The following is a 23,462-nucleotide window of genomic DNA, read 5'->3' as shown; positions in this document are numbered from 1 at the left end:
TGGTTGTTGGTGCATATATTTGAATGATAGTGGTATTCACTGGACTTCCTTGTATGCGTATAGATATTATCCTGTCACTGACAATATTGTACTTTCAAGATGGATCTAGCAATTACTTTTTAAACTATGAAAGCAACTCCATTTTTCTTCACCTTTTCATCTCCAGAGTAATATATCATATGGTCATCCAACTCTAAAAACACCTAAACATAGTGGCAAGGAGCTGCAACTACAATCCCAGAGGCACACGGTTCGAATCCACCAGATGCTCTGCCGGGAAAAGGAGGGACAATCTCCTCCTGCACCAGTCAGATCTGATTTGATGGTACACTCACACAAAATTAAAAAAATTTAAAAAAAACCCCAAAACCCCTAAACAGCTATAGTTAACTTTATGGTGTTCATGCCTGTCCATAGCACCTATCCTGGCCATTTTAAATCCTGATCTCAAGTCACTCTATTGCTCTTACTTCCCACTCATGGGCCTTGGTCATGAAATACCATGAGCCAAGATCCTTGCTGTGATCCCTGGGTGGCACGCTCAACTGTTGTTGTTGCTGGGTGCTGTCAAGTCAACCATAATTCATGAGGACCCTGACACAACCCTGCTTGCTAAAACAGGAGGACCTGAAGCACTTGCTGCAGAAGGTCAAGGGCTGCAGTCTTCAATATGGATTGAAGCTCAACATCAAGAAAACAAAGATTCTCACCACTGGGCCAATTGGTAGCATCAATATGGATGGTGAAGAGACTGAGATAGTTAACAGTTTTCGTTTCCTTGGTTCCACAGTCAACACTCTTGGTAACAGCAGCCAGGAAATCAAGAGACTAATTGCATTGGGAAAGTCAGCTGTCAGGGACCTCTCAAGAGTACTGAAGAGCAACAACATCAGGCTGGAGACTATAGTCTTTGCAATTAGGTGCTATCCATCACAGAGTTGGACAGTGAATAGGGATGATAGAAAGAGAATTGATTAAAAATAAAGAAAGAAAGAAAAAAAGAAAGAGAATTGATGCCTTTGAGCTGTGGTGCTGGAGAAGAGTGTTGGATAAACCATGGACTGCTAGAACAAACAGGTTAGTCCTGGAGAAGGTGAAGCCGGAATGCTCCTTGGAGGCAAGGATTCTGAAGCTTCGTCTGACATACTTGAGCATGTTGCAAGGAGAGACTGGTCCTTGGAGAGGGACATCATGTTTGGGAGAGTGGAGGGACGGCGCAGGAGAAGAAGACCCTCAATGAGATGGATCGATTCTGTGACTGGAGTGGTGGGAATGAGTGCATTTGAGACGGCGAGGTTGGCACAGGATAGAATGGCGTTTAGGGCTCTTGTACATAGGGTTGCTATGAGTTGCAAGTGACTCGATGGCACATAACAACAACAACATGAACAATAGATCCGAAGCTTACCCTCTTCTACATCATCCTCATTGAGTCTCTTGTTACAGTCCATCTTGTTGAGCGTTTTCTTTCTCTGGACTCTCCATGTTTCCCAGCATCATGTCTTTTCCCAAGAACTGACCCCTCCTGACAACATGCCTAAAGTTGTTTCTTTCTTTTCTTGTTGTATACCATTGAGTCAGATCTGACTGGCGCAGGAGGCGATTGCCCCTCCTTCTCCAGCGGAGCATCTGGTGGATTCAAACTGTGCACCTTTGGGGTTGCAGTGCAGCTTCTTGCCACTATGCCACCAGAGCTCCCCAAACATGCCTAAAGTATGTGAGGCCACATTTCAACATCTTTGCCTCCAAGCAGCAACCTGGCTGCACTTCCTTCCAAACAGACTTGTTTCTTCTTCTGGCCATCCATGGGATACTCAGTACTCTTCAGCACCACAGCTTAAAGGCATTAATTCTTCTTCTGTCATCTTTATCCATTGTTCAACCTTCAGATGGACTATGGCTTAGATTAGGCACACCTTGGTCTTTAAACTGACATCTTTGTTCATTGGCACCTTGGAGAGCCCCTTAATAGTTGATTTTCTCAATGCAATACATCTTTCTTTTTAATTTTTTTTATACTTTTTAATTTTTTTTTACAGAGGTTTTGGATTGCCGTTCATTCATTGCCGCAATTTGCTCCCTTCCCACCCCTCCCCACCAGTTTGCTTCCCCCTCCGAAGAGAGAAAAAAAAAAAAGAAAAAAAATTCCTTCATTAGTATACAATTCCCATGTCCCTTCCCCCCACCCCCCACCCCGAGTACACTTCTCTATGCAGCCTTAATTCTGGATTCCTGTGCTAACCATAATACTCAATCATATATCACTTCCAATCTGTTCTTTCCCTCATCTGTTTCAATACAATATACATAATTTATCCAGTTTTTTCTGTCATACCCCCACCCTGATGTCAGACCCATTCTACAACAGTGGCACCATGCAGTATCTGTCCCTCTGTGACTGAGATAGTTCACTCGGCATAATGTCCTCCAGGGTCACCCACTTTGAATAATATTGCATGAGTTCCTTGTTTTTCAATGTGAAGTAGTATTCCATTGTGTAAATATACCACAGCTTCTCTATCCATTCATTTGTTGATGGGCCCTTAGGCTATTGTAAACAAAGCTGCAATAAACATGGGTGTGCATATATCTGCTTGGATGGCAGACACGGTCTCTCTGGGGTATATTCCCAGTAATGGGATTGCTGGGTCAAATGTTATCTCTATTTGCAGTTTTTTGAGAAAGCGCCACACCGCCTTCCACAATGGTTGCACCATCTTACATTCCCACCAACAGTGAATAAGAGTTCCAGTTTCTCCACATCCTCGCCAGCATTTGTTGCTTGCTGTTCTGTTATATTTTGCTATTCTTACTGGGGTGAGATGATATCTCATAGTTGTTTTGGCAATACATTTTTTGATGTCTTGACTGTTGGTTTCATGGTTGTTGATTGTGAATACATGTAAAATGAAAATTTTGACAACTTCAACATATTCTCCACTAATGATCTAGAAGTCAGGGTTTGAACTCCCTCTGCAGCACCACAGAAGAAAGGTCTGATGTTATACTTCTGCAAAGATCACAGACAACATCCTGAGGAGCAATTCTGCTCACCAGTTGCATGAATGTTTCTTTCTTCTAAGTTAGAATCACTACTCAGAGAGTGAGTTTAGTATCTCCAGGGAGTTTGTCACAAATTTGGAATCTCCAGCTCTGCCCCAGATCTGCTGAACCTGAATTTGAGGCTTTGTACAAGATCCCCCAGGGGAATTAGGAGCATGCAAAGTTTCAGAAATGTTGTTCTCAGTGACCTTGTCCAGACCCTAGGGAGTTGTGCTGCTAACTCAAAGGCAGAGCCTTTCTGGCAATTTGAATTCATCAGTGATGGAAATTCTCCTCTCATTCCTAATTTACAGATTCTTGAAAACCCGCTGGAGGGGCAGCTGTGAGTCAGTTCTGACTAGAGATGGCAATGAGATTTATAAATATAATTATACCTCCATCCATGCTTCCGACCCCTCTGGAACCTCGCACACACATCCCAAACCTGACTCTACTTTTTGCCTGAAATGTTTTCTGCCTCCACCTGTCCTTATCAGACCACAGCAGCTCCCTGCTTTCTTTGAGCAAACCCTGACCATTATTCTCATATCCTCATCCAATCCTACAGCAAATCCTATCAGCTTTTTACATTCCCAGTGCTATGGAACCTGGCCGCTTCTTACCACTCCACGGTGACTTCCTTGGTCCAAACCACCGAGAACATTACCTCTTCTCTGGCCTCTCCTTGCTCCCAGCCTCTTCCTGCTTTCCCTCAGCATTGTAATGATCCTGTTAAAACTGAGTCAAATTCCATCCCTCATCTGCTCAATACCATCCTCTGAAAACCATCCCACCAAAAGTCAAGGCCTAAGTCCCCCAAATTGTCAACAGGGTTTCCCTCTCCCTCCTCCAACCTCACTTCTATTTCCACCACCTCCCATTCTCTCCACTCCAGCTGTGTTGGCCTTTTAGCCCTCACACAAACACGCAGCACACCTCAGGGTCTTTGCACTTACTGCTCCCCCTTCCTGAAACACTCTCTCCTCACACAGTCTTGGGAATTGCTTCTGCATCCTTTAAGTATCTGATTAAATGTCAGAGTCAGAAAATTGCCTCAGAACACATATAAAATCTGACACACTCTTGTTACTGTGCGCCTTCGAATTGGAAACAACTCATAACTGACCCTCCAGCAGGTTTTCAGAGGTGATCACATGGGAAGAGATTGCCCATCTTTTCTCTTGAGGAGCAGCTGGTGGATTCAAACCACCTACCTTGAGTTGGCAGCACAACTCCTTACCCCCGACACTACCGAAGCTCCCTCTGACACACTACACAGTTCATTTATTTTGTGTTTCCCTCTGTAGAACTGAGGGAGCTCTAGTTGGCATTGTCCGTAGGGAGTTGTGCTACCTTCTTTCTTTTTACTTAGGTTCAAGTTCACCTCTGGCTCCAATAGAAAAAGACAGGCAGTCTTCTCCCTTGCAATTTACAGTCACAGAAACCCAATGAAGGGTCAGCTGTGAGTCAATTCTGACTCAGTAAGTCTGAATTTTATTTTAGTCTATAGAATGGACGCCCCATGAGGGTCAGGGCTTTGCTTTGATCACTGCTAGATGCCCTTCATGTAGGATAATGTCTGGCCTATGGTTGGTAGGCGCTATTGAACCAACTCTGATGCACAGTGACCCTATGAACAACCTTGCTCTATCTTGTGTCATCCTCACAATCTCCATTGTCAAAGTCATTGTACTAAAGTCCATTGTCACAGTCACTGTGTCAGTCCCTCTTGTTGAGCATCTTCCTCTTTCACTCTGACCCTCCACCTTTCCCAGTATCATGTCTGTTTCCAAGGACTGGCCTCTCCTGACAAGGTTCCCAAAGTATGTGAGAGGAAGCCTCACCATCCTTGCCTCTAAGGAGCACTGGGATAGGTGGTGAGTAGATAATTATAGAATGCATGAATGGACTTAATCATTGCAAAAAACACAGCTCAAGGTTTCATAGTTTATGATTCTGAATCCCTAGGGTGTGAACGTGGGGCATTTTGAGACCAGAGACAGGATTTCTGAAGGGGGAGAAAGACCCTTCCCAGAAACAAAGTCATCACAGTAGTCAGGGCTCCATAGTCACTACTCTGTCCCAGAAGAGTGAGGCCCCTCAAAGTTATGTTTCTTTCCCAGGAGGCTCGACCACCTGGCAGCCTCTAGACACTTGGTAATGTTAGTCTTCCTGATGAAACTTGTTCTCTAAAGCCTGCAAAGCCATGAGGACAGTCTAAGAGGCAGAGTCCAAACTGAGGCCCAAGATGGGGCAGGACTCACCCAGTACCCACAAGCCATAGTGGACAGCAGAGACAGGAGACTCAGCATCTGAATCCCAGGAGGAGAGCAGAACCCAAGGAAGAAGCAGGAGCCTAGCCCCATGCCCCTGCCTTGCTTTGTGACCTGGAACAAACCACACAACCTCTCTGGGCTTGTTTCACCAATGAGAGCCATGTGATCTAGGGCTGCGCATGTCCTGTAGGGCTCCGGCCTCCCCCTGCTCCCCAAAGTACCCCCCATGCAGAGCCGTTGGGCCTTCCTGTTTACTTGAAACCCCTCTGCCAGTTGGGAGGCAACAGGTTGGCCTCCTCTGCTCCCCGCTTCCTTCCTCTCCCACTTCAGCACCTCCGGCCTCAGCCCTTGGGGCCCTTGAGGCCAAGATATGGGGGCACAGACTAGCAGGGCATCTGAGGTCGTCAACCCTGCCAGGGAACACTCCCTCACTGAGGCCCCACGTTCCTGAGACACTAATCCCGCTATCTGGTTAGAAAATTCCAGCACCTTCAGACAGGCCACTTCCTGAAATGTCACTAGAGACGAAGAGGATGCAATAACATCTATCTTCTCAGACCCACTGTCATGCCACACCCACTCCCAGTCTGCCAGAGGGAGATGCACCTTCTTCCACAGCCCCTCCTCACACCTTCCACATCCCCTCTGGCACTCACTGCAAGCAGAGATTCTTCTCGAGCAACAGTGAATGAATGGAAATCCAAAGTCTCTGTAAATTTTCATTGAAATTAATAATAAATTTAAAAAGAAAAAAGTTTCAAATATTAATACCGTTTGAGCCAGCAATTCCACTACTGGGAATATACCATAAGGAAACCAGAACTACCACTCAAACAGATGTGTACACACATAAGTTTATTGCTGTGTTATTCACAATAGTAAAGGGATGAAAGCATCCCAAGTACCCATCAACAAACGAATGGATAGAAAAACTATGGTGCATTCACACAGTGGAATACTATGTAGCACTAAAAAACAAGGAACTCATAAAACATTACACAACATGGGTAACTCTGAAAGAGGTCACCCATTATGCTAGGTGAAATATCTCAGCCACAAAAGGATAAATACTGCCTAACACCACTGTTTTAGTAGAACTGGCATGGGAGGTTGGGGGGAGAATAGGAAAAGAGTGGGAAGATAATTAACAATAAATTGGAAAAGATGAGGGAAAGAACTGTTCAAAAGGAATATATAATTAGGCATTTTATTTTTTTATATATTATTATTAAATTTTATTAGTTTCAATGAACATTCACAGGGATTCTGGTTTTTCACTCCTTCATTGCCGCACCATTCTCTCTACCCTCCTCCCCAGTTTGTTCTTCTTCCCCGCCATCCGAATGTCTGTTTTAATTGTCCAATTGCCACAGTGCTTGTCAAAGTCAGTTCTGATTAATCTCCTTTGTCAGTGTGTCCTTTGCCATTCCCTATCACTCCTCCCTGAGAGAGACTTCACCCTGATTCATAAGGAAAAGGGGATGGTGTATTCTCTTAGCTACTTCCTGCTGAAAAGGGACGCTGTGGGTTTCAGGGTGAAGATCTTCTCTCACTACTCTAAAGGGCCCCTTTGGCAGTAGGAAACACATAGACTATTATGGAGATTGATTTTGGAATTTAGATGCACTCTTATTGATTGTGCTTGGCCGTACACGTTCATATCCTTGAAGATGTATCATGGGGGTGTTGCAACCTAGAAGACACAAATTTGACTAGCAAGTTATAAGTACATGAGTCAAAAATTATGGAAAAGTAAAACAAAGGATTCTTTCATTGTTTTACAAACCCTCCCCCAGGTCCCCTCCACCATGTAGCCCTCGCTCTAGACTCCTGTGATGACAGAAGTACCTAGTCATATATCTCTTTTAAACAGTTTTCTCCCTCCTCTGTTTCAGTGCAGTATACATTATTGAACCCATCTTACTCAGTCTCTCCCCAACCCCAAGGACAGTCCCATTCTACAACAGTGGCATCATGTAATATTTGTCCTTTTGTGACTGGGATATTACACTCAGCATAATGTTCTCCAGAGTCAACCATTTTGAATAATATTGCATGAGTTCCTTTTTTTTAATGCAGCATAGTATTCCATTGTGCGAATATACCACAGCTTCTCTAGCCATTCGTTTGTTGATGGGCACTTAGGTTGTTTCCAACTCCTTGCTATTGTGAACAAAGCTGCAATAAACATGGGTGTGCATAATTAGGCATTTTATGCATGACCACATCTGGAATAAGAGGTTCATCGTAAGGTAGACTAGTGGAGAGGGGAGAAATTGTACAACGATTAATGTAAATTTTTTAAAAAAGAAAGTGTATTGGGGGAATAGAGGAGGTGGAAGGAAAATGTGCAACAATGAATGAGTATCTAACTTTTCTGTAAACTTTTGTTAAAATCATAATAAAATTAAGTATATTTTAAAAAGAATATAGACTTTAAAAAATGTTAACAATTGCTGAATATTGGTGAAGAGTAGAGATGGTTCATTAGACTATTTCCGTCAATCAATGTTCAGTTTACTTGAAATGTTTCACTTGATAGTAGATGGGAGGAGGATAGCTTCTTTCAGGGTGCTGCCAGAAGAAAGCCACATACTGGGATACGTGAGCTGGAATTCAAGGCCCAGTGAATCTGGTCTCCACTCTCCTCATGCTTGTCTTCTGCAGCCACAGTGCCCCACCCCCAGCTTGTATGCCAGCACCCAGAAACCCTCTCTATGCCAAACAGTTGCTCTCTGCCTCTATAGCTGTGTGGTTCTTCCCTCTGCCTTTCCACACTGTCCTGTAGCAAAATCCTAGGTCTCTTGAAAACACCACTCCAGAGCTCCAGTTCAGGGATCCTCCCACTGGCCAGGACGCGCTCTGAGCACTGTGCACGGTACTATCAATAGGCCTGTCTCCGTTGTGTAGGTCAGATGGATCCACATCCCAATCAGCCAGGGGCTTGTATCTCACCAGTGCAGGCCTGGCACACAGTAGGAGCCCAGGAAATGTTTGCTGAATAAACAGAGGGAACTGCCAAAGGAAAATTTATGGTGGTCAGAATGGATGGACAGTTACCAGATTTTTTTAAACATTTGTGTTTTTCAACTTTTCCTCCAGCAGATTTTCAGGAGGTTGTAAATCGCATGGGAGGAGTTTCCCATCTTCCTCCTGAGGAGCAGCTGGTAGATTTGAACTACTAGAGAGGCACTGCCTTTGGGTTAGCAATGCAACTCCTAACAAAGCAAACACTCGCTCTGCCTCTCCCATTCCTCTGTTGGCTTTCTGAGGCTGTAAATCTTTATGGGAGGGGAGACTGCCCATCTTCCTCCCAAGGAAGAACTGATGGTTCAAACTGAGGACTATACACCATATACCTTACCTTCTCTTTCTCTCTCACACACATACACATGCACATCACATATATACACACACATAAAAATGTACTTTTTTAAAAGTGAATAAAGAATGTTTTCCTATAGAGAATAGTTTGAGTCAGCTTGGGTTTTTCATAAACTGAACATGCCTGAATTAGTAACACTATAATAAAAAACTACCAAAAGAACAATCAAGTCTGTCTTGAAGGACTTGCAACCAGGATGCTCCTAAGCGGCAAGAATGGTGAAACTTAGTCTGATAGACTTTGGGCGTGTTGTCAGGAGGGGTCTGTTCTTGGAAAAAGACATCATTCTGGGAACGGTGGAGGGTCAGAGAGAGGAAGCCATTCAACAAGATATATGGACACAGTGACTGGAACAATGGGCTTGAGCATGTCAGAGACGGTGCGGAGAGAGCAGCATAGGGCAAGGTTCAGATCTATTGTTCATAGGGTGACAGAGTCGCAGCTTAACAATAAAATATAATAAAAAACTGTAATGACAATTATGTCAGTTAGGTTTTTCTAACTTTTTATAATCTTAGATATATTTTTCCTCTAATCCTCATGCTGAAACTCCAATGATCCTAAATTAGAAAGGTATGTGTACATGGTATGGTGTATATATATTATGGGTGGTGGTGGGATGGGATGAATGTATATTTTCACTTAGTTCAACAACTTCCAGTCTCAGAGGTGAGTCTTGTGAGTTGGGGCTTCTGAGCTTCCCCCCACCTGCCCCAAGCTGATAAGAGGAGCAGAGAGACCGGTTTAGAGGCGGTGAGTGACAGCCCTGTCCACACTCCTCCTGGGAAGAATGGCTCACATGGTTTGGTGGGCCAGGGAAGGGCCAGCTGCGGCCACACACCCTTCTATCTCTCCTACCTCCCCTGTACTATTGTTTATTCATTCCATGTTTCCCTTCTAATGGACTCACCTTTTGTAACTTAAATAGATTTATTTAAAAGTAAACTTTAGTCACTAATATCAGTGGAAAACCAGCCTCACTTGCCATAAAGAGCAGAAGACGCAAAACTTGCACAATCAGCCTCCAAAGGCAGGATCTCACTCCAATGAGGATGTGACGACTGATGGCAAAGCTGGGGCCAGCTCACTGGGCTTTAAAGGGAGCCCAGGAAGTACTGGAAAGGCATTAAGGGCCCATGAGCACCACAATGAACCTGCTCCATGAGGCCAAAAGAAAAAAAAAAGATGGTTCTCTCTGGGGGATCTTGGGGCACCCCAAGACAGCACAGAGCTGGCTCACAGCCTCAGCTCCCACAGCGTGAGAGGCTCACAATCCACAACACTTACTTAGGATGTTCTCCTTCTAACCTGTGGGGCAGCTCTGAGCTCATTTTACAGATGTGAAAATGGGCCCAGAGAGGGCATATTGTGGCCTGCCCAGGGCCACACAGAGGGAATCCTTCAAACTTCACCTCTTCAAGAGGACCAGCCCTGACTATGACCCCCATTCAATCACCATGGCCTTTTCCAGTCCCTCAGAGATTCCTGCACCATGTATAAATGGACATCAGTCCATAGCCCACAAAGCCCTATGGGCAGGAGGAAGGGTCCACATGGACCTCATAGCCGACCAGGCCCCAGAAAGTGTTAGGCACCAAATAACTGCTCAGGAGGAAAGAATAAGAAAACAGGCTCAGAGACGAGGGGTCAGGGCCAAAGCCACACAGCCAGGATGCACAGGAGACCAGGCTGGGGCCTGGCTCTGGCTGGCTGTAATTGGAGAGTCAGGACCAGTCTCTCAGTCACCCCAGACCCCAGGCCTGAGCAGCCAGGGCAGAGCATGCCCAGTTTCAGGTAGGGACCTGAGGGCCCACTGCAGCCAGGGAGGGGAGTTGCCAAAGGTAGGCAGAAGATATGGGGGGTGAGGGGCTGGGGTGAAGAAGGGGCTGGTTAGACCATGGGCACCACCAACTCTGACTGGAAGCAAAGAAAAAGGAGTAAAACCAAATGTCCTTGGAAATTCCTTTAGTGCTCGGCTGTCCATGAAAACAGGATAAAGTAGCTTCCTCTGTCTGTGCTCCAGCTGGGCAGGGTGGAGGCACTGGGCTCGGGCCAGAGCAGCCTGGAGTCAGACAAGGATGGGGTGGGACTCTGAGCTGGGGAAGAGTCTCCAGGTTTGGCTACTTCAGGGCGTCCAGATGAGTGCAGACCTGGGAGAAGACATTGTCCACGGTGCCTTCAGCATTGACCTGTAGGGAAGATGGGCAGTCAGGGACGAGATACCAGCAAGGGCTCCTGTAGCCCCACACTCAGTGGCTCCCACCAAACTAGGAATGACTGGAGGACCTCCTTGCAAGGCCAGGCCTGGAGCCCCCAATTCATCAGCTCAAGTGTATGGTAGTCCATCTTGAACCAATGTGAATACTGAGGCCCAGAGAGAATGGCTGGCCCTAGGCTAAAAGGCAAGTTAAAAATGAGCCAGGGGAAAAAATTGAGTTTAGGGGCTCCTTCTGGACCCACCTTGCGCACAATGCCCCGTTTCTCATAGAAGGCGATGACAGGTTCTGTGGCCTTGTAATAGGTCTCCAGTCGCTTCTTGATGGTCTCCTCATTGTCGTCGACACGCCCACTAGTCTCGCCACGCTTCAGGAGCCGTTTGGTCATGGTCTCAGCCCCTGCGTCCACATACAGCAGCAGCGTGGGCTGACCAATCTGCGGGTGAGGGCAGAAATCACAAGGGCTGAAGTCTTGTCCCTTGGGGCTGCCTCATTTATCACCAAGAAGTTCTCACTCAAAACCCACACAGACCTTTAACCTCCTCTCCAAAACAGCCTGAGGGATTGTCCTAAAACTGACCTGCCCTATCACTCCCTTGCACAAACTTCTACCATGGCCCCCAGTGCCCTCAGGAAAGTTCAAACTCCTTCCTTTGAGAAGGAGCTGTGTGGTGAGACTCTGACTTCCCAATCCCATGCCTCTCCTTTATTCTGTTTCAGTCACGATGACTTTGTCTCTAGTCAAAGCAAGTTCCTCCCCACACCGAGCCTTTACTCAGGACCACAAAGCCTCCTCCACCTTCACTTCTACTTCACCTTCACCTTCACCTTCACCCTCACATCTTCACCTCAACACCAACCACTCTCCTCTAGGTTAAAGCTCAAATCTTACTTCTGCAAGTCAATGAAAACCCTCACCCCTAAATGTTCTTCCAGCCCCAGTACTTCTCCCTCAGGCATGTCTCCTGAGGGTGTCTATTATTTAATGTTCTCTTCCCATACAGGCCGAGACCTCTATCCTGTGCCTGAGGGCTGAGCGAAACAGTGGGGACAGCAGAGTTCTGAGGGTTCCAAGTAAGGGGACTATCACTGGAATAATGTGTCAGCCCCAGGGAGGACTGAGATGGGTAAGGAGAAAGAAGTACAACTAGGTGAGTCCTAGCGACAAAAGTAGAATTCAGCTACTACAAAGGTCAGTGGTTTGAACCCATGAGAAACTCTACAGGACAAAGATGGGGCAGTGTGGGAATCTCTGTGGGCAGTTTGACCCTGCCCTGCAGGGTTGCTGTGAATCAGAACTGACTCAATGGCAGTGGGTTTACACAGGCCCTGCCCAGGCTTCTGTCTACATTGAAGCCAGAGAGGGAGTCCCCTTTCGTGCCTGACCACAAGTTTCCAAAAGAAGAGGACTTGCCTCTCAGTCACCATCAGACCCGCAGTCCTGGTCCGGCCTGAGCTAAGCACACTGTGTGAAGAAGGGCCCTGGGACTTCCACTGGAGCTAGAGGAGAAGTGGTGGGTAAAGGTGAACAGAGCCAACCATGGCTGCCAGGGCCTCAGAATTGGGATCAGGGTCCCCACAACTGTCTCCAAAAGTTGCTGCCCCAGACTTCCACATCCAGGCCCTGGGGCACCGCTTGGCAAGGGACTTGGCAAGTAGAAGCCAAATCTCCAGTGCCAGACTGGCATGAACTTCATCCAGTCTCGCTTCTATCTCCTACTTCCTGTGTAACCTGGAGCAAGCCACTTACCCTCGCTGAGCCTCCACTCTTGGTTGTAAAAGGACCTAATTCCCATCCTTGTCTTCTGAGTAGTTAAAGATTCTGAAGCTCCCATCTTGTAGATGAGGTGAGTAGCAGAGCTGGGCCTACATCAGAGCCCCGCTTCAAGGTCACCTACCCCATTCCCCTCCATTAATTGCTAGTTCAGATTCAGTCTGTGATTCATCAGAGTGTCCAGGGTCCACATACCAAACCCAACTTCCTCCTGCCTATTTTGACCCTTAGCAGCCATACAGGACAAAGGAGAACTGCCTCATAGGGTGTCCAGGATTGTAACTATTTTGAAAACTGTATTTTCAAGCCTATGAAAGTAGCCTGCCATATTTTTCTCTTATGAAGCTGTTGGTGGTTTTGACACACCAGCCTTCCTGTTAGCAGCCAAGGTCTTTAACTCCTGCACCAGCAGGCCTCCCAAATCACTCTATATACACCACAGACAGCTAATGACTCAGTCTCAGTCTTAGACAATGATTGTTGTTGTTGTTTACCGTAGAATCAGAACTGACCCATTGCCGACCCTCTGGTGGGTTTTCAGAGGCAGTTAATCTCAAGGGAGGAGACTGCCCACCCTTCTCCACAAAGCAGCTAGTGGGATTCGAACCACATACCTTTAGGATTGCAATGCAGCTTCCTGCCACAGGGTAGGCTGGGTAGGCTGGGTATTCCGAAGGAGGTTCTGGCTATGGGGGTCTCAGTTTCCCAGTCAGTACAAGGTACAAAGCTTGAGGAGTTGGTGTTGAGCACTGCTTGTCCCAAGGAAAGTTCTGAGCCCTTAACCCAGGCAAGAGAGCCACAACCCTAGACACAGCCTTCCTCCACTCTCAAGGCATTGGCGCCCCCTGGTGTCCAAATCCAAAAGCAGCTCTCCAGACCCTTGGAGACCAGCTAGGCTGGGCAGTCACTTCAACACCAACCACCACCACTATTCCCTAGGTTTCAGCTCCTATAAAGGTCAGTGGTTTGAACCGATTAGAAGCCCCACGGGAGAAAGATAAGGCAGTCTTGGAAGCCTTGTGGGCAGTTCGACGTTGACCTGCAGGGTTGCTGTGAATCAGAACTGACTCAATGGCAGTGGGTTTACCTTGGCCCTGCCCAAATCTACACTGAAGCCAGAGAGGGAAGCCCTTTTCCTCTGCCTGACCATGAGCCCACTACCCTCAGTAGTACCTGCAAGAGTCCGGGAAGAATGGGAAGAATGGAGACGTTTATTTATCCCATTTTCTAGATGTGGTTCTGAGGCTAAGGGACAGCATCACACCGCCAGCTTACATGAGCCAGGACACTATGTCCCTTGGGGCTGCCTGAATAAGGGGCTGAAAAGAGCCCAGCCAACTTCACTGCACAGACAGGGAAACTGAGGCCCAGAACAAGGGACTTTTTTGAGATCCTGCAAAGTTACACAGAGCTCAAGAAAGAGTCTCCTGACACAGAATGAGGCTCGAAGCCATGGCAGCGCAAAGAGTGGAGACAGCTTGCAGTGCAGGGAGGATGTGCCCCCTCCAGTTGGTCCTCTTGCTTACGATGCCCAAATTTGTCCTGCAAAGGTCCTTCCTGATCCTTCTGCTAGGAAGCTCCCCCTGCGGCCCCCACCTCACTGACCTGTCCCACCTAGGAAAGTGCAGCCCTCTGTTCCTTCTATGTGATGCCAGAAGTAGGAGTGTGTATGTGGGAGTATGTATGTCTGTGCCATATGCATGTTCACACCTGTGTGGCTGCATGCACGCACCTTCATAAATGCACATGCCAAGTATGTGTGTGCACGCATTCCAGTGTGCATGTGTGTGAGCTCTGTGTGCAGTATATATGTGCCTTTGTACTGCCTATGTATGTATACATGCCTTCATCTCTACATGTGCTCATGCAATGTGCCCCATTTGTGGAAGGGTTGCCTGGTGGGTGTCCATTCTAGGAATCTCAGAGTCATTGTCTTCAAAGTCCACTCTTTCTAGTTAGACTTCTGTGGCTCCTGAAAGAAAACCAGGCTCCTCTCTCTGGCATTTAAGGCCTCCAGCCAGGTCTGGACCTCTCTTTCCCTTGTGACTCTCAGTCACCCTGGTCCCCATCCTCTGTTGACCTCTTATTATACAGCCCCATCCATGTTATTCTGTTTTCCTCCACCAGTGTGTTTATGTGGTACCAAACCCCACTCTTAAAGGGTGCATTTCTCTAATCTCTACAACTACCCCTCTGGGGATCTGTCACTCCTCATATTGCTGATGGAGAGGCTGAGACACAGAGAAGTGGGGTGACAGGCCCAAGGTCACAAGTGGTTGAGCTGGAACCTGAGCCCAGTTTGGTGAACTCTCAGGACTGGTGCCTCCCTTCTATGCCTCCTCTTGCAGTAAGTCTTCCCTGGTTGCCCCTCTTTACCCACTTTCTCTTTCTCATCCTCCCTTCCTCCTCTCCCCCTTCTTCTCCTCTCCCATTCTTCTCCACTCCCCACCCCCCAGGAATCGATCTCCCTCTGCTCAGCACCCATACAACTCTGTCTGGCCACCATGGCCGCCTACATGTGACTGCCCTGCATCACAGCTCCAGGCCATCTCATCCAGATTTACACCTTACCCTTCGCTCAAACTCTTCTCCCTGCTGCACCTCCCGTGGGTAGCCGTCAATCAGGAAGCCTTTGGAAGTGTCAACTTTGGCCACCATGGCATCTCGGAGCATGTCCAAAACTGTCTCCTGGAGTCACAGCAAAGAAGAAGGGGCCATGAGCTTTCTTCCCCATCTCTCCTCTGGGCCTTTGCTTTGGCCAGGCCTAGCTCCTGGAAGTCCCAGCCTCAGTCCATCTCAAACCGGTCTCCCTCTCCAGGAACCTGAACCCTGAACCTCTCCTCTGAACCCTGAGGCCCTACACTGTGCAGTGACTGACTGGGTCATTCATTCATTCAACAATATTTCCTGGGCCCCTCCTTGTAGCCTTCTCCTATCCTGGGCCCTGAGGACACAGCTGTGAACAAACATGTCCTTCCCTGCCCACAAGAAGCTCACATTCTGAGGAAGGACAGACAATTAGACAGCCCATTTACTAATTTCTCAGTATGGCACAGGCTCCATGAGCAAAGAAAGGGGCTACCAGAATGAAAAATAGGGGGTCTCAAATCTGAAGAGTCAGGGAGGTCTAAAAGCTGAGGTAGGAAAAAGTTTGGTGAGTTCAAGGAACAGGAAAGAAGCCAGAGAGGAGAGTGAGGGGAGAGCTGACAGTGAGGTCAGCAGCACCATGTCCTACAGGGCCTTGGAAGCCTCTGGAAGAAAGTTCTAGGAGCGACAGAGGGTTCAGACTCAAGAAGGGTCACAGTCATTCATGAGCTCTGCTGGTTCATGTCCATTCAGGGTCACCCTTACCCTGTCCCCAGTCTACCAGGGCCCAGCTCACTCACCAGTGGTACCAGCTGTCCCTTCTCCATGATCTCCGACAGCATCTTGCCCCTGGCTGAGCCTGAGCTGACCTCGGCCCGCAGGAGGTCCCCAGTGGACAGGTGGGTGTAGCCATACTTCTGGACAATCTTCTCACACTGGGTGCCCTTCCCTGAGCCAGGCCCACCTGCAAGCGCCCAACCATTCAGCACCAAGAAACGAAGTCCCAGAAGGGACAGGGCTACCCATCAAGGGTCGCCCTAGTGGGCAGGCCCAGGCCAGGCTCCCACAGGGCCTGCAAAGACCCCATCCTCCACCACCACTCTGCCACACGACCCAACTTCAAAGATGTGTAACTCACCCACCACAAAGATGATCTTGGTCGTCTTCAGCTTTTCTGTGGGGGAGATAAAGTATCCAAGGTTACTCACTTGCTTGACACAGGACCAGAGGCCATCTGGCTGGTCCCTGCCACCAGAAGCAGACCGGACTTAGGCTCCTGTTGAGAAGGCAGACAAGCTACAGGCCTGAGTGGGCAGTGATGGGCTGAGGGAAGCCCAGAGTCTGGGAGAGGTCAGGGAGGAGAGAGCATTCCAGGCGGGGGCCCAGTACAGGCAAAGACCCACAGGTCAGCCCTCATGGCCTTTTTCTGGGAGTGACTAGACTGCAGGGACAGGGTCACCTCTAGCCTTGATGTCTTCTGCATGGCGGAAGTCATCTGATGTAGAGTGGCAGGTCCCCATGGTCTTGTGCTGCTGTGTCCCTGGCCCTCCCCACTTTTAGGTCCCAGCCCTGCCCATAGCCAACCTCTTAAGACCAGCATTAATGTTGAGTTGGCAACTACAACATATGTTGCCATGGAGACGGTTGCTGGGGAGGAGGGCTAAAGTGGGCATGTGAAGCCCTTGCCAGGAAAGCAAGGAGATGAGTTTCATTTGCAACTTTTTCCTCACCAGCCCTAGAACATAGCAAGGCCACAATCCCACTTGGAAGAGGGAGGAGATTGGAGCCTAGAAAGGCAGGGGGCTTGCTCGGATGGCTACAAAATTGGAACTAGAACTCAGGCCCTTCTTCCTGAATCTCCTACCCAAGAATGTTGGAGCCTGAGGGAATAGAGGATTGGCTAGATCCCACTTCCCTGTATGAGTTTAGGAAAGAAGACGTTTCTGCTCTCTCTGGCTCTCTGCCTATGCCAGTAAGGGGCCAGGCTGGACACTCCAAGCACCTTCCTAGCCATGAGGCTGGGGGCTCCCTATTGCTGGGTCCTAAGGGGTACCACAGGCCTGTGTACAGGGCATGGGCCTAGGGATGTGGAAGGAGGGTAGCCCCTCCATGGTGGGGTGATCTCTGGCTTCAGGCACAGCAGCAGACAGCTGACAGCTGGGTTCCTTTAAGAGTCATATCAACCAAAGCAAAGTGCCAGAGACAGGAGGGGCATGCTGCCAGTACTGGGTCCAATCTGAGCTCTGCCCGCCCATGTCTCTCTCTCTAGCGACCAGCCAATAGAAATTAGGAGGGCCCAAGGCATCCTTAAGGCCCACCCTCACTAGATAGTAAAACCCTCCCTGAAAAGAAGCAGGGAGTCTGAGATCTATAAATACTTAGGGGGTATGCTTTGGAGACCCTGCAAGAGGGTAGGGGATGGAAGATACATCAATTCTAAAATTATTCTTGGAGCTACTGACTCTTGTGAGGCCTCAAGAGGATGTGAAGCCCCCAGAAAATCCCCCTCATCCCCAGCTGACCAGAATCCCTCCCACCTCCTCCCAGAATGCCTCATCAAATGCATACCCCCTCTACAGATGGGTACATTGAGGCCCAGATAGTGAGTAGGAAAGGGGAGAAACGGTCATACCTGCCATCCTGCTGAGATCCAAGAAGCCGCGTCAGCACACTCTGTAAGACAAGGGCAGAGGCCAGGTGAATGAGGGGGATTTACTCTCCTTCCCATCTCTGTTTCTACCAAGCCATCTCCAGAGAGCAGAGTGTGCATGTGCCGGGCCCCAGCATCGCTCTAAAGGCAGAGGAAGTTGCTAGGGACCAGGGAAAGGCCAAGAGGCTGAGCAACCTTAATAAAGTCACCTTTTCTCAGGGTGCCTCAGCTTCCTCACCTGTCACAGGAGGGCAGCAACCCCCTCCTGTCCTCACCTGTTCCCGTCAGCCTAAGCGGTGTAAACAGTGAATGCAGCAAAGACTGTACTGCTGCTCCCCACACCACCACCGGAAACCAGGACGCAGTCCAGCAACTGTAGACACCTTGACAACGCTCCCCAGGGCTCTCTCTATAGTCACCTCCCTCGTCACACCTCACTGTGCCATCTCCCTCATCTCTTTTTGTCCCTAGCTGGAATGGAGTTTGGAGAAGGACCTAAGAGACACCCTAATTCCAGGGGTTAAAATCTCCAGGAGCCCCTTACAGCATTTGAAGAGCAATGAACCCAGGACCTCAGCCAATGCAGGACCTCACTCCAGACCTACACAGCCCCTGCCCTATCATCTCCTGGAAGACCTTGTTCCACTGCCCCCTTCCCTCTGTACACAAACACCAATCACTCTGGAGACTCTACCCTGTGCTTTCACAGGTTCTGACCCGCAGCCCCCTCCCTACTGTCCCCAGTTCACCATACCTGCATCAACACCTAATTCCTCTCCAATCCATTCAATCCCCTTCCCTACCACTTTGTCATTAGAAACAAGTAGTTTAGACACCTCTTACCCACCTCACCCCCACCCCAGCCTTTGCATGGCTCTTCCTGCCTCCAGACAATGGCAACCTAGAACTTTCTCTGACAAGCATCAAATCACATTACTATCCTGTTTAAGCTCTTCCAAAACAAAGCTGGGGCCACTTGGCACAGCTGAGGGGGCTTATGATCTAGCTTCTACTACCTTCTCTTTATCAGCTGCGCCTGAACAAGCAGCCCCCCTTTTTCTCCACTCACACCCTAGCTTTTATTGGTGTTCCACCCAAGACCTGACAGGCCTTTCCCTACCTATTGCTTAGATCTCAGCGTGTCACCTCCTTCAGGAAGTCTTCCTGGCTTCCCCCAACTCCTGTAGGTACCTTCTCTAAACTCCCCTGACTGCAGCCTGTAAAGAGCTCTGGTGTCAGGTGTTAAGTGTCACACTGCTAACCCAAAGATCAGCAATTCAAATCCAGTCTCCTCTCATAAAGATTTCCAGCCTCAGAAACACAGTGGAGGGTTACAATGAGTCAGAGTTAACTAGGAGACAGGCCTAAGTGCAGAGCTAGGAGAGCCTAGGGTGGAATTGGGAGGGCTGTGGCCTAGGAGTCTACAGGAACTGGAGCGTAGCAGGAAGAGACTTGCTCAAGAGCCTGGCTGGAGCTGGACTTGGCTCTGGGTTTTCCACACTCCAGAGCCTGGCACCTAGTAGGGCCTTCAGCAGCTCTGCTGACCATCCCAGTTGCTCATGGAACATGAATCATAGGTCTTTCCTGCTGAGTGTGCTTTGAGGGCTACAAGCTGCCAAGCACCCCATGGCAGCTGTTTGGGGGAGGAGGGTCCTGGAGCCAGGGCTAGCCTGCAGTGGCACCTTGGGGAGTGGCCTGGACCCCACCTCACCTCTCCCCTTTCCGGTAACCTAAGTCCCTCTGTCCTCCTGGCACCTGCCACTTCCTTGGTCTAAAATAACTCGAGTCGTGAGGAGGCCTCAGAATCCAGGGGGTCAGGATGGGGTTGGGTTACGGCTCAGCACCCAGGCCTTATAAGGTTCACATATAAGGTCTTATAAGCATAGACATCTAGCATCTCTTAGTACAACTGGGCTGAGGGGCCAGGGGTGCTAAGGCTCAGGGGGGCAGTAACTTAATCCCAAACACAAGATAAGTCCCAGGTGTCCCAGCTCCTGACCCACGGCCAGCCTGTCCAGTAGTTTGTGACAAACTAGTGTTCAAATCCCAGTTCCTCACTCAGCTGTGTGACCTTGGACATCCAGCTTCCCCTCTCTGGGCCTGCACCCCAGACCTTCTCTTGCTGCTGAAGACTCTTGGGTGGGTAGCTAAGCAGTACTGACCCCAGAGCTTCCACCTTTCCCAGGAGGCTGGGGCAGGAGATCCAACATCCAAAAGTCTTCTTGTGTGCCCCAGCATCAAAGAAGAGCCCCTTCATGCACATAGGCAAACCAAGTCCTTTGAGTCAGGGGGCCAGGACACAGCACTACCATCCCCAGGCCCCAGATGAGACGAGCCACTGGCAGAGCCTCAGAAATGTTGGTCAGGACAAAGAGGTGACCATCTAGAAGGGTGGGAGGAGCACACACACACACACACACACACACACACACACACACACACGGATCCACAAAGGCACATACACTGTGGCACACCCAGAGCCTGTGGAATCCAGACACAGAGGCACACAGATCCCAATCATGGATACATACACACACAAAAAATCCATGGATACCCTGACACATACAAACACACCCTCTCCCTTCCCCCTCCCTGGTGCAGCTTCCCTAGCTCCCCCAATAGAAGCACACACACATGAATACACACTAACCTGGGGGAGAGGTGTGGGTGGGCGCCAGGGGCCAGCGTTTGCCCTGCCGTCCTCCGCTGGCCGCCTGCAAAGGCGACTATTTATAAGGCTGTCAGCGCGTGGCATGCCGGGAGCCAGCGCTCCGTGATGGCAGGGAAAGAGGGAAGGAGGGGGAGCCGCTGGGAGAGGAGGGGGCTGGACTCGATGGAGCTATGCTTGGGCTTGAGAACAAGGTCTGCATCTCCACTGTGTACTCACTGGTGACCGTGTCTGCGTGCCCGCTAGTATGAACTGCACTTTAATGTTTGCCAAGAATTCTTCCTTCCTCTAGAACTTCCACATTACTCCAGGAAAACAAGGCCAGTCTGTGTTTGTGTAGGGGAAACTGAGGTCCAGTGAGGAAAGAGGTTTTGTATAAGATTCCACAGTTAGTTGTTGGCAGAGAGAGAGAGAGGTTAGAACCAGGGAGGAAGAGGAATGGCTTTGCTCGCCAGACCAGTCTCCCAGGTCCCGATCCTCAGATCTGAGCTGATATCACCTGAGATTAGGAGGGATTAAGGAGTTGTTCTATGAAAAGGCATGTAGTTTGAATCCACCAGTTGTTCTGGGGAGAAGGTGGGCAATTTACAGCCTCTGAAAACCCACCAGAGGACCAGCTATTAATCAGTTCCAACAGGATGGTACATAATGGTGACCACAAAACCCCCAAGGACCCTAAAGACCACCCACATATCTAATATCCCCCCCCCCAGTTGGTGACCAGGACTTCAAAGATTCTGGTAACCAACTCTGCCCCATGAAACTCTCTGATGTCTGGAGTGTTCCAGTGAGTGAGCCCTAGAATAGAGTGTTCAGAACTCTGATGCTCAAATGAGGGACTGATTAATCTCATTAAAAAGAATCATTCCCATTAACTGAGCACTCATTATGCACCAGGTGCTGGGCGGAGCACTGGCCTCTGTCGGTATTGAGGGGGAAAGAGAGGTTCAGATACCTCTAACCGCCTGCCTGAGGTTCCCAGAGAGAAAGTGATGTTGGCGTTATCAACAATGTTTATTCAGTCTTTAAAAATATATATGAAGATAGATTTATTAGAAAGTTACATCCCAAAGAGGTAGATCTCCCTGCTAGAAATATCGAGGATAGGCCTATAGAGTCTTTTGTGGAGACTTACCCAAAGTAAAAAAAAAAACAGCTCAAAAAAACAAACAAACAAAAAAAAAAAAACACCTCAAACTCATTGCTAGGATCAGAACCAACATAGCTGACCACCAGCGGATTTTGCAAGGCTGTAAATTCCATCAGAGGAGATTGACACATTTTCTCTCACAGAGCCACTGCTGGATTTGAACTGCCTGTCTAGGTTGGCAGTGTAACTCTCTACCTACTGGGCTACAAGGGCCAGGGTGACAGCTGAAGTGAAGGGCATGAAGTTCATGTCCATGACCACTAGACTATGTCATGTCCTTCCACCCCACCCCCCATATTATGCCCCTGAAGTAGAGAGTGGATTGAATTGAGGAGTTTGTCTTGTCAGCACTAGGGAGCCATGGAAGGTATTGAAGCAGGACACTGACACCACCAGGAGAGTGAGTTTGCCATAGGAGGGTGGCATCTTAGCAACAATAGTAGCCAGGACACCAGAAGGCCTGGGTCTTGGAACTAGACAAGGGTCTGTCCTTCATGGGACCTTAGTTTCTTCACCTCAGGATAAGAAGGCCACACCACGTTTAATCAGACATCCTGAAATGGAAGCTGTTTAAAAAGCTCTTGCTGGGTGTATTCATTGATGCAGTACTCAGGGAAAGCAAATTAACGGTATAACTACAATATATAAATGTGTTCTTTCACAATTCTTTCAGAAATCCATTTCAAGGACACAAACACGTGTGTGTGTGTGTGTGTGTGTGTGTGTGTGTGTGTATTTCCCAGGCCCAGGCGGGTTCTTAACCACTAGCAGGAAACTGTTGGAGAGATGGGAGCAGCGGGGTAGCAAAGGGGAGACTTGAGAGTTAACTGTCAACATGAAAAAGGAAGTTGGAGGTTTGGGGGCAAGAAGCCCTGGAGCACATCACTGGCCTGAACAAGTAAGCAACTGTATACGCACACACATACGTATTCCAAGATGCACTTTTTTTTTTGCTTTTATAATCTCTGAAATCAAGTAATCTTATCATTAGCAGTTATCTTCGAGTCTATGAAATGAAGCAAAACTGATAAGGCAGAATGGAGACACCCCACCCCCCAGCACTCATGAAGGTGAGGTGGGACCTTCATTTCTTAAGGCTTCACCTTATCCTTTTTTTAAGAAAAAAGAAAAACAAAAACCAGCATCTATTACTTAATGATAGAATAATTTTTAAAAAAAATTTAGACTGCCAATGTCAATATTTCCGTTGTGAGAACAGTTTCAACATTGGAAACCACATACATACTTCCTTTATAATTACACAAAATATAGAATACTTCACAAATCTGTGTGTCACCCTTGGGCAAGGGCCATGCTAATCTTCTGTGTATGGTTCCACCTTTAGTGTGTGAGCTGCTGAAATGAGCACGCATCCAATGCTGACTCACAGCTGACCCTCTAGTGGGTTTCCAGAGGCTGTAAACTGCATGAGGGTATTATTAATCTTTTCTCCAAGGAGCAGCTGGTGGATTTGAAACTTCAGCTGCCTACGGGCTGGCAGCACAACTTCCCCCCACTGCTCTATGCCAGCTTAAAGTGTTAACACTTTTCGCCCGAGGGAAAGAGGAGGAAGAGAGGAAAAAAGGGTAGGAGAAAGGGAGGAGAAAGCACTCTATGGAGGAAAGCCGGAAGATAAGTAGCCAGCCACAGCTTAATTTCTTCCTTAATTAGTATCATTTCAATCCTTTTATAATAAAAATACTTGTAAAATAATA

General features: G+C 48.3%; 1 protein-coding gene across 2 annotated transcripts; it reads right to left on the bottom strand.

The window, feature by feature from the left end:
* Nucleotides 1-10,651: 10,651 nt before the first annotated feature.
* Nucleotides 10,652-17,940, bottom strand: AK1 (adenylate kinase 1). Of its 2 annotated transcripts, none has more exons than XM_006892526.1 (6): nt 17,912-17,940; nt 16,418-16,453; nt 16,080-16,243; nt 15,265-15,381; nt 11,164-11,355; nt 10,652-10,892 (listed from the first exon to the last, which is right to left on the bottom strand). In XM_006892526.1, the coding sequence occupies exons 1-6, from the start codon at nt 17,916-17,918 to the stop codon at nt 10,824-10,826; spliced, it is 585 nt and encodes a 194-aa protein (XP_006892588.1). In that variant the 5' UTR covers nt 17,919-17,940; the 3' UTR covers nt 10,652-10,823. The 2 variants fall into 2 exon arrangements, with proteins under 2 accessions (XP_006892588.1, XP_006892587.1); XM_006892525.1 differs by lacking the exon at nt 17,912-17,940 and adding an exon at nt 16,739-16,799 and having other exon boundaries at nt 10,824-10,892.
* Between the last annotated feature and the right edge of the window lie 5,522 nt (nt 17,941-23,462).

Source organism: Elephantulus edwardii, unplaced genomic scaffold (genome assembly GCF_000299155.1).
Source record: "Elephantulus edwardii isolate Elephantulus edwardi_28Jun2011 unplaced genomic scaffold, EleEdw1.0 scaffold00116, whole genome shotgun sequence".
NCBI lineage: Eukaryota > Metazoa > Chordata > Mammalia > Macroscelidea > Macroscelididae > Elephantulus > Elephantulus edwardii.
Note: the sequence above shows the minus strand (reverse complement) of the source record. Positions and strands in the feature narration are given on the sequence as shown.

Bases quoted from the DNA above. Each gene is read 5' to 3' on its own strand.
- AK1 (XM_006892525.1), bottom strand. From the start codon at position 16,799: ATGGGGACCTGCCACTCTACATCAGATGACTTCCGCCATGCAGAAGAC. The intron at 16,454-16,738 runs GTGACCCTGTCC...TCTCCCCCACAG, and splicing joins AGAAGACATCAAGGCTAGAG to AAAAGCTGAAGACGACCAAG. The intron at 10,893-11,163 runs GTGGGTCCAGAA...TCTTCCCTACAG, and splicing joins AACGGGGCATTGTGCGCAAG to GTCAATGCTGAAGGCACCGT.